Source organism: Herpailurus yagouaroundi, unplaced genomic scaffold (assembly GCF_014898765.1).
Source record: "Herpailurus yagouaroundi ecotype Mexico unplaced genomic scaffold, PumYag 192, whole genome shotgun sequence".
Classification (NCBI taxonomy): Eukaryota; Metazoa; Chordata; class Mammalia; order Carnivora; family Felidae; genus Herpailurus; species Herpailurus yagouaroundi.
Window position 1 is genome coordinate 25,060,280 of NW_024412423.1, and position 11,565 is coordinate 25,071,844.

Consider the following 11,565-nt stretch of genomic DNA (forward strand, 5'->3'; position numbering starts at 1 on the left):
TTTTTACAGTATCTTTAAGTAACAACACGTGGCATTTATATTGTTGACACTTGTTTAGAAATATTAACAATTCCATCTATTTTGTTTCTCTTACATTTATAGAGACACTAACTTCTTGCATCTTTGAGTTTGATTGCTGGACAAAACAGTTTGAGGAGCAGTCAGTGGATCTGTAGTCTTTTACTGTTATTCAGGATGATCAATGCCAACAATATCCCTCTTCCTCTTTCCACCAGAGAAAGTGGCATGGAAGCGAGCAGTGCGTGGTGTGCGGGAGATGTGTGATGTATGTGAAACAACTCTCTTCAACATCCACTGGGTTTGTCGCAAATGTGGATTTGGGGTCTGCCTTGACTGTTACAGGCTCAGAAAAAGCCGTCCGCGCAGTGGTGAGCAAATATTGTCCTGTTCAATTCTAAAGGTAACCTGTCATTGGAGGTATGGGACTTGAAGCAAGAATGGGTTTGTGCCCCCATTTTAGCTGCTTAGCTTCACTCATTTTTGTTGCATTATGAGGCGTTGTGGTTGCCAATATTCCAGCCTAACTGGGAAGGCTAAAACAATCCAAGGAGAGTTATTCTTCATCTTCCCTTGTGTGTGTGTTTTTTTTTAACAGCATCTTTATTGAGATATAATTCACATGCCATAAAATTCACCCTTTTAAAGTGTACAATTCAAAAGTTTCTAGTATATTCTCAAGGTTGTGCAACCATTTCCACTATCAAATTTCACTTTTGTCATTCCAAAAAAAAATGTAACCTGTAGCACTAACTCCCTATTTTTCTCCCTCTCCTCAACCCTTGGTAACCATTAATCTTCTTACTGTCTCATCTCTCCCTGTTCTGTACATGTCATATAAATGGAATCATACGATATTTGGCCTCCTGGGACTTGACTTCTTTCACTTTAGCATACTGTTTTAAAGCTTCATCCATGTGATAGCACGTATCATTAACTCATTCTTTTGTGTTGCCAAATAATATTCCATTGTATGGGTATATTATATTTTGTCTATCCATTCATTAGTCAGTGGACATGTAGGTTGTGTCTGTTTTGAGCTATTATGAAAAGTACCACTATGAACATTTGTGTACAGGTTTTTGTGTGAACATAGGTTTTCATTTCTTTTGAGTATATACCTAATGGATTTTGTGTGTTATATGGCAGTCCTATGTTTTTAATTCTTTCAGAAACTGCCAAGTTGTATTCCATAGTAGCTACATCATTTTATAATCCCACTAGCAATGCACAAGGCTTCCAGTTTTTCCACGTCTTTGCCAATGCTTATTATTGTCTGCCTTTTAGGTTATAGCCATCACAGTGGCTATGAAGTAGTCCCTGTTTCATTGTGTGATTCTGATTTGCATTTCCCTGATGACTAATGGTGTTGACCATCTTTTCATGTGCTTGTTGGCTGTATTCATCTTTGGAAAAAGGCTATTCAAATCTTGTGCTTCCTTTTTTCCTTGCTTTATCTTACTACTTGGCCCTTAACCTCATTCTTCCCTCTTCAGAGATAATGTGTAACCATTGGAACATGGTGGTTTAGAGGTATGCAACTGGGATTTGAATCCTACTTCCACATCTTTTACACCACCTGTGGTATCTTAGGCTATTTTCTTAATCCCTCAGAGCTTCAGTTTCCTTATCTATAAAACAAAGATAATATGAGTATTTCTCTCACAGCATTGTTGTGAGGATTAAATGAGATCATGTACTTGAAATGGTTAGCACAGGGCCTGACATCTACTAGGTACTATGTGTTATGTAGCTATTAGATCTTCCACTTCTGCCCACGAAAGATTAACTTCTACAGGAATTGCCCTCCTGCCATAAACAATAAGAAAACCAGGCTAAATATATGAAATCATGGATTTAAACATTGGACAGCAGGCAGCATGAGTCTGTCTCTTAAGAGAAGGGAAGAAACAAGGCACATCCTACAATTGCTCCCGTTTACTGCCCGCAGGCAGTTTCCAGGCTGTAGTAGAGGGAAAAGCAACTACAACGGTTTGACAGTCTCACTGAACTGAAAAAGAGATAAGAGTCTGAGAAGAGTGAGGCAGAGTGCTGAAGACGTTAGAACTGCAGAGAGATCACCTCAGATTTTGGCTCTGTAGTGATCTGCACACACATGAGGTGAAACTCCTTAAGGCCCAAAAGGGAACTTTCAGAAAGCAATTGATTGAATAATTTCCAGAACTTACCATTTGTATTGCCACGAGCCAGACTGGAAAGACTCTGGATAAGAGTGCACAAGGGTCACGTTTTAGCAGTGGGACTAATGTAGTCCCAGAATAATGGCTGCTGTGCAGATGCCATAACAAAGTGTAAAGCAAGCCTTGGAGGGATCAAACTGATCTGCAGCTTACTTAACTATGCACCAGACTAAAATCAAACATTCTTTAAAGGATTACAACAAAATCCAGTACTCTGAAACATTAAAGTCACAAAGCTCTGCATTCAATCAGGAAAAATCAGGGTATGAGTAATAATCAGCTAAATGGCTGGCTCATTTGGTAGAGCCAAGGTCTTGAGTTTGAGCCCCCCAATGAGGATAGAGTTTACTTAAAAAAAAAAAAAAAAAAAAAAAAAGCATAATCAGGTGTGAGTCTCTTAAGTAAATGGTGCTGAGAAAACTAGACAGCTACATGCAAAGGAATGAAACTGGACTACCCTCTTACCCCATACACAAAAATAAACTCAAAATGGATTAAAGAATTAAATGTGAGACCCAAAACCATAAAACACCTGTAAGAAAACACAGGCAGTAATCTCTTGGGCACTGGCCATAGCAACATTTTTCTGGATATGTCTCCTCAGGCAAGGAAAACAAAAGAAAAATAAATGAAAGCTTTTGCACAGCGAAGGAAACCACCAACAAAACAAAAAGGCAACCTTCTGAATGGGAAAAGATATTTGATATTTGCAAATGATATATCCAATAAAGAGTTAATATCCAAACTAGAATACTTACACAACTCAACACCAAAAAAAAAAAAAAAAAACTAAAACTGCCCGATTAAAAAGTGGGCAGAGGACCTGCATAGACATTTTTTCAAAGAAGACCTACAGATGGCCAAAAGATACATGAAGGCACGCTGCACATCACTCTCATCAGGTAAATGCACATAAAAACTACAATGAGATACCACCTCACACCTGTCAGAATGGCTAGTATCAAAAAGACAAGAAATGACAAGTGTTGGGGAGGGTGTGGAAATAAAAGGAACGGTTGTGCATTGTTGGTGGCAATGTAAATCTGTGTAGCCACTGTGGAAACAGTGTGGAAGTCTCTCAAAAAATAAAATACAGAAATGCAATCCAGTAATTCCACTACTGGGTAATTACTCAAAGAAGATGGAAACACTAATTCAAAAAGATATATGCACCCCTATGTTTACTGCACTGTTATTTACAACAGGCAAGATACAGAAGTAGCCTAAGTGTGTATATACATGTATACACCTACATATACATTATGGAATATTACTTGGCCATAAAAAACTATGACATCTTGCCACTTGCAGCAACAGAGATGGACATACAGGGTATTACACTAAGTGAAATAAAGATACCATATTTTTCACTTACATGTGGAATCTAAAAAACAAAATGGGGGTGCCTCTCTGGCTCAGTCACTAGAGCATGCATGTCTTGATCCTGGGAACATGAGTTCACGCTCCATGTTGGGCATAGAAACCACTTTAAAAAAATAGGGGTGCCTGGGTGGCTCAGTCGGTTAAGCATCCAGCTTTTGCTCAGGTCATGATCTCATGGTTTGTGAGTTCAAGCCCCACATTGGGCTCTCTGCTGTCAGTGCAGAGCCCGCTTCACTTCCTCTGTCTCCCTCTCTCTCTGCTCCTCCCCTACTCTTGCTTTCTCTCTCAAAAATGAAACTTTAAAAAAAATAAAAATTAATTTAAAAAAAACAAGACAAACTCATAAATGCAGAAAACAAACTAGTGATTGCCAGAAGGGAGGCAATGGGGGTGGGGTAAGTGAAATACGTATCAGGGATTAAGCAGTACAAACTTCCAATGATAAATAAGTCAAAAGGATGGAAAGTATGGCACAGAGAATATAGTCAATAATATTGTAATGACATTGTATGGTGACATATGGCAACTACATTTATTATAGTGAGCATTGCATAATGTATAGAATTGTCAAATCACTGTGTTGTACACCGGAACTACTTTAGTATGTTAACTGTACATGTCAACTATTCTTTAGTGATAAAGTTTTGTTAAATAAAAGAATAATCAAGTATGCAAAAAAGAATGTGACCAATAATCTGGGGGAAAGAAACATTCAATAGAAACACATCCAGAAATGACAGTGATGATAGAATTACTGTAAAAAGGCCTTAAAGCAGCAATTATAAATCATATGAATATATTTAAAGACATAAAGGGAAGAGCGCCTGGGTAGCTCAGTCAATTGAGCATCCGACTCTTGATTTCAGCTGGTTGAACATCCGACTCGATTTCGGCTCAATTCATCATCTCACGGTAGTGAGATCAAACCCCATGTTGGGCTCCACACTGGGCATGGATTTTCCCCCTCCCTCTGCCCCTTCCTCACTCAAGCACATGCTCACTCGCTCTCCCTCTCCCTCCGTCTCTCTCTCTCTCTCTCTCTCTCTCTCAAAAAATAAAAATAAATACATAAAGGGAAATATGAGAGAAATAGAAAATACATAAAAGACCCAAATAAATGGTCTAGAGATAAAAAATCCCCAAAAAATTATACTAGGTGGGATTAATGGCAAATTAGATACTGCACAAGAAGCTGAATATAAAGATGTAACAATAGAAACTATCCAAAACTAAGCACAAAGAGAAGAAAGACTTAAATTTATAAGTTAAAGAGTGCCTTGTTTATGTATAGGAAATATCAGGCAGCCGGCCAGAACTTTAACTAGAGTTTCAGAAAGAGAAATGGTCAGAGAGCAGATACAAAAAATACCTGAAAAATTCCAAAAATTTTCCAAATTTGATGAAAAAGCTATAAAACCACAAATCAACAATAAATCTCAAATAGAAGAAGCATGGGTACATGGGTGGCTCAGTTGGTTAAACATCCAACTTTGGCCCAGGTCATGATCTCATAGTTTGTGTGTTTAAGCCTCTTGTCGGGCTCTGCTGACAGCTCAGAGCCTGGAGCCTGCTTCCAATTCGGTGTCTCCCTCTTTCTGTGTCCCTCCCCTGCTTGCACTCTGTCTCTCTTTCTCAAAAATAAACATTTTTTAAATTAAAAGAAAACCACACCAAAGCACATCATTACCCACCTTACTGAAAAGCAATAAGGAGAAAATCTGAAAATCACAAGAGGGAAAAAAAAGTACTTTATATAAACAAACTAACAAAGATGACAGCCAAGTTGTCAGAAACGCTCTTCCACTGAAGACAACGGAACAGCATCTTAAAGTGCTGAAAACCAATTATTAACCTAAAATTCATACCTAGTGAGAATATCTTCAAAAACGAGAGTGAAATAGTCTTTCAGACAAAGAAAAGCTGGTAGAATTCATCACCAGCAGATTCACAGTGCAAACAAAGGTAGTTATTCAAGGGGAAAAAAAGATACAGTAAGGGAATTTGGATTTACACAAAGGAATGAAGAACATCTATGGGTAAATATGTGACTACATATAAAAGACTTTTTCTTATTTTTAAACTTTTTAAAAGATAATTGTTTAAAGCAAAAGTAACAAAGTAATTTGGGACTTATAATGTGTAAAATTAGGGGTGCCTGGGTGGCTCAGTTGGTTAAACGTCCAACTTCGGCTCAGGTCATGATCTCATGATTTGTGGGTTCAAGCCCCACATTGGGCTCTTTGCTGATAGCTCAGAGCCTGGAGCCTGCTTTGGATTCTGTCTGTCTGTCTGTCTTTCTGTCTGTCTGTCTCTCTCTCTCTCTCTCTCTGCCCCTGCCCTGCTTGCACTCTGTCTCCCTCAAAAATAAACATTAAAAAATTTTTAAAAATGTGTAAAATTAAAATATGTAATAGCACAAAGGAAAGGAAGGGGAAATGGAAGAATATAAGAATCTTACACAGTGTGTGAAGAATGGTATACTATTTGAAGACAGACTGTGGTAAGCTAGAGATATTACAAACCCAAGAACAAACAGTAGCAAATAAAGAGGTGTATATAGCCAGTCAGCCAAAAGTGGAGACAAAGGCAAATCATACAAAAGCAGTTAATTCAAAAGAAGAAGGAAAATGAAACAGTATATACAATACAGATCTGTAGTGTATCTTGCATTCAGTTTTCTTGGGGTGGGTAGTATAATTACCAAAAAAAAAAAAAAAATGTCTATAAAGGTCTTGGGAGGGAAATGATAAAGAAATAAGGGTTGAAAAACACTGAACCTAGGTATAGATAGGAACATCTTACATAATGCAAAAGACTGAATATTTCTCCTTAAGATCAGGAGCAAACAAAAATACCTGTTTTCACAGCTTCTATTCAGCACTGAGCTGGAGTTACTAGTCAGCATGAGAAATAAAAGACAAAAGCATAATGCCATCCCTCCCGCAAAAAGCATATACTGGAATGAAGTAAAAAAAAAATTTTAAGATTTATTTATTTTTGAGAGAGAGACAGCAAGTGAGGGAGAGAAGGACGGGACAGAAGATTCGAAGCAGGCTCTACACTGACAGGAGCAAGCCTGATGCAGGGCTCGAACTCATGAGCCGTGAGATCATGACCTGAGCCAAAGTCAGCCATTTAACCAACTGAGTCACCCAGGTGCCCCAAGTAAAATGTGTTTTATTCTCAGGTGACATGATCATCTATATAGAAAACCCCAAGGAGGGCTTCCTGCCTGGCTTGGTCGGAAGAGCATATGGCTCTTGATCTGGAGCCATGGGTTTGTGCCCCACGTTGGGTGGGGCGCCTGGGTGGTTCAGTCAGTTAATTCTCTGAATCTTGGTTTCAGCTCGGTTCATGGAATTGAGCTCAAAGAGCTGCGCTGAGTTCTTTGCTGAGAGCATGGAGCCTGCTTGGGATTCTCTCTGCCTCTCCCCTGCTTGCACTCCCTCTCCCTCTCTCTCTCAAATAAACTTAAAAAAAAAAAAAACTTAATAAAGAAAACCCCAAGTAATCTACAAAAAAAGCTACAAGAACTAATAAGTGAGTTTAAGCAAGATTACTGGACAAACTGAACAAAAATCAATTATATTTCTATATGCTGTCAATGAGCAACTAGAAATTGAATTTTCTTTTTTTTTTTAATTTTTTTTCAACGTTTATTTATTTTTGGGACAGAGAGAGACAGAGCATGAACGGGGGAGGGGCAGAGAGAGAGGGAGACACAGAATCGGAAACAGGCTCCAGGCTCTGAGCCATCAGCCCAGAGCCCGACGCGGGGCTCGAACTCACAGACCGCGAGATCGTGACCTGGCTGAAGTCAGACGCTTAACCGACTGCGCCACCCAGGCGCCCCTAGAAATTGAATTTTTAAATTAATATCATTTATAGTAACATCAAAAAACCATGAAGTGCTTAAGGATAAATTCAATTAATAGGTAAGAAACACATGGGGGTGCCTTGGTGGCTCAGTTGATTGAGCATCCGTCTCTTGATTTCGGCTCAGGTCATGATCCCAGGGTTGTGGGATGGGGCCCAATGTTAGGCTCCGTGTTCAGCGTGGAGCCTGCCTAAAATTCTCTTTCTGTCCCCCACTCACACTGTCTCTCTCAAAAAATAAATTTATGGGTGCCTAGGTGGCTCAGTTGGTTGAGGGTCTGACTTCAGTTTGGGTCATGATCTCATGGTTCATGAGTTCAAGCACCACGATGGGCTCTCTACTGTCAGCACAGAACCTGTTTTGGATCTTCTGTCCCTCTCTCTCTCTCTCTCTCTCTCTCTCTCTCTCTCTCTCTGCCCCTCCTCTGCTTGCATGTTCTCTCTCAAAAATAAACTTAAAAAAAAAAAAACTAGAATAACAAAAACAGTTTTGAGAAAGAAGGCATTTAGAGGATTTATACTATTTCATTTTAAGACTCTACAGCTACAGGAATTTAAGGCACTGTGTTAATATAACAGCAGAGATGTACACACATATATAGTCAGCTGATTAGGTAATGAAGGTGCCAAGATAATTCAGTTGGGAAGAGATAGTTCAACAACTGGTACTGGGATAATTGTGTATCTGTACTAAATAAAGTGAGCTTTATTTGTTTATTTTTTAGTGTTTATTTTTGAGACAGATAGAATGGCGGAGGGGCACAGAGAGAGGGAGACACAGAATCTGAAGCAGGCTCTAGACTCTGAGCTGTCAGCACAGAGCCTGATGTGGGGCTCAAACTCATGAACCATGAGATCATGACCTGAGCCGAAGTCGGATGGACACATAACTGACTGAGCCACTCAGGCGCCCCAAATGAGCTTTATTTTTACCCACACGATATATCAAAAGTAAATTGTAGGCCTAACCATAAAAAGCTAAAACTACAAAATTTCTAGAAAAAAAAAATAGGAGAAAATCTTTGTGTCCTTGGGTTGGATAACTACTTATATGGACACAAAAAGCGAAAGAAAAATTGTTACCAAATTTGAAATATTTTGCTCCTCAAACAACACTTTGAGTAAATGAAAAGACAAGCCACAGATTGGGAGAAAAGATTTGCTGATTGCCTATTTGTTAAAGGACTTGAATCCACCATAAAGAGCTCTCACAACTCAATAAGAAGACAACAACCTGATTTTTAAGTGAGCAAAAGATTTGAACAGATACTTTATCACAGAAGATAGATCAATGGAAAATGCATTAAAAAAAATTACCACTACTCATTTGGAAAAGGAAAAAATAAAACCGTAACGAGAACCCCCTCTACCCACTTAGAAGGCTAGAATTTTAGAAACTGACAGTACCTGGTGTTTCCAAGAATGTGGAGGAACTAGAACTCTTAACAGTTGCTGGTAGGAATGGAAATTGGTACCATCCTTTTGGAAAACGGTATGACCATGTATTATAAGTTTAAACATAAATTTTCCATATGACCCAGCATCCCACTTCTACATGTTTATGAGAGAAATGAAAATGTGTCCACACATGGGGCACCTGGGTGGCTCAGTTAGTTGAGCGTCCGACTGCAGCTCAGGTCATGATCTCACAGCTTGTGAGTTTGAGCCCAGAGTTGGGCTCTGTTGCTGACAGCCCAGAGCCTGGAACCTGCTTCGGATTCTGTGTCTCCCTCCCTCCTTCCCTCCGTCTCTCTCTCTCTCTCTCTCTCTCTCTCTCTCCCTCCCTCCCTCCCCCACGCTCGTGCTTTCTCTCTCTCTTTCTCTCTGTGTATCCATCTCATAAGTAAACATCAGGGGCACCTGGGTGGCTCTCTTGGTTAGGCGTCTGACTTCGGCTCAGGTCACGGTCTCACGGTTCGTGGGTTTGAGCCCTGCGTCAGGCTCTTTGCTGACGGCTCTGAGCCTGGAGCCTTCTTTGGATTCTGTGTCCCGATCTCTCTCTGCCCCTCCCCACTTGTGCTCTGTGTCTCTCTCAAAAATAAATAAACACATAAAATAAATAAACATTTTAAAAAATGAGAAAAGAAAATATGTCCACACAAAAGATTGTACTTGGATGTTAATAGTAGTTTTATTCATAATAGCCCCAAATTGGAAATAATCCAACTGTTCACCAGCTGGTAAATGGGTAATAAAAATGTATATCCATACCACAGTATAGTATTCAGCCATGAAAGGAAATGAATTGCCAATACATGAACAATATGGATGAATCTCCAATCATGCTAAATGAAATAAATCCAACACAAATGACTATATACTGTATGCTTCCAGTTATATGAAATTCTAGAAAAAGCAAAAATGTTAGTGTTAGGAAGTTGACCACTGGTGACCAGGGGTTAAGAAAAGGCTATTGACTTTAAGCAAAGGGCTCGAAGGAACTTTAGGAAGGAAGATGGAAATGTTCTATATTATGATTGTGGTAGTGCTTATGCAGCTGTATACATTCATGAAAATTCATGGGAGTGCACACTAAATTGTTGGATTTTTTGTATGTAGATACAATAAATAACAGTAAATCATTGAAGTAGATTTTTTTGAGTTAGATACTATCTTCTTTGGCTGAAGAGAAAATTGGCCTTTAGGATCTGAAACTCTGACTCACTAAGAGGGATACATCTTATGACCCTAGTAATATAAATAAAGTCGTTTCATTTCTGTTTCAGAGACAGAGGAGATGGGTGATGAAGAAGTTTTCTCCTGGTTGAAGTGTGCAAAGGGGCAGTCCCATGAACCAGAGAATCTCATGCCTACACAGATTATCCCTGGCACAGGTAAGGGAGTTCTTTTTTTTTTTTTTTTTAAGTTTATATGCAAGCAGGAGAGGGGCAGAGAGAGAGAGAGAATCCCAAGCAGGCTCTGCACTGCCAGTGCAGAGCCCAACTTGGGGCTTGATCCTATGAACTGTGAGATCCTGACCTGAGTGGAAATCAAGAGTTAGATGCTTAAATGACTGAGCTGCCCAGGCACCCAAAGGAGTTCTTTTTTAAATTTGATCAAAGAGTGGCTCCTGGCTGACTCAGTCAGAGGAGCATGTGGCTGTCGATCTTGGGGTCATGAGTTCGAGCCTCACATTGGGTATTGAGATTACTTGAATAAAAAAACTTAAAAAATAAATAAGTAAATAAATAGGGGCACCTGGTTGGCTCACTCAGTTAAGTGTCTCACTCTTGGTTTAAGCTCAGGTCCTGATTGCTGGGGTTCGTGGGATCAAGCTGCGCATCCGGCTTTGCTCTGACAGCAGGAAGCTTGCTTGAGATTTTCTCTCTCCTTCTCTCTCTGTTCCTCTCCCACTTGCACACTCTATCTCAGAATAAATAAACCTTAAAAAATATTTTTAAGCAAAGAAAAAATAAAAATACATAAATTTGGTGGAAAAAAAGTTTTTTATTTAATTGAGGTTTAATTCATATATCATAAGATCTGGTAAAACGGTTTTATCTCAGCCTGATTTTTGTTAAGCTTCCCCAGATTTTTCTGAGTATTTGAATCTTCAGATATGTGTTAGATTCTATGCAGCCATTGCACACACTATGCCTCACCTTTCAGGTTAGAGAAGTTGGTTACTTTTCTACATAACATTTTACATTCCTGTGGTTGGCAGGACCAGAATAGAAAAAAGTCCCACATGCTTCCAGAAAGACCTTTGCTTTTAGGCTTGTAAAAATCCAGCTGAAGGTAAGCAAACCTTTTGAATCCATGAAGGCAGCCTATGAATGGTCATGTTTATGTCACTATTGAAATCATTATTTCAATGATTCCTCCAAAAAGTGTGTTTTCACCTTCCATACTTACAATAACACACATTGAAGATGATCAATCTACTGCCTATATTCTCCTCCAGTGTGACAGAGGGCACTCGTTGAATCCTTTATACCCCAGCGCTTCCAAGCAGAGGGGCTCCCTCAGGGCACTGGTAGGATGCTTGCTCCCTACTGATCTAAGCATTGGTTAAATGTTCACTTTAAGTTTACATTGGTCTGCTTTTTCCCCACTTTTCCTTTTTTTTTTTTTTTTTTTTTTTTTT

General features: G+C 39.2%; 1 protein-coding gene across 2 annotated transcripts in view; it reads left to right on the forward strand.

The window, feature by feature from the left end:
- Positions 1 to 11,565, forward strand: part of KDM3B (lysine demethylase 3B) — a 73,169-nt gene that overhangs the window by 40,577 nt on the left and 21,027 nt on the right. For both annotated transcript variants that reach the window (XM_040444598.1, XM_040444600.1), the window contains 2 exons: positions 237 to 389; positions 10,205 to 10,312. In XM_040444598.1, coding sequence (XP_040300532.1) covers positions 237 to 389; positions 10,205 to 10,312 — 261 coding nt within the window. The remainder of the gene's footprint in view (positions 1 to 236; positions 390 to 10,204; positions 10,313 to 11,565) is intronic.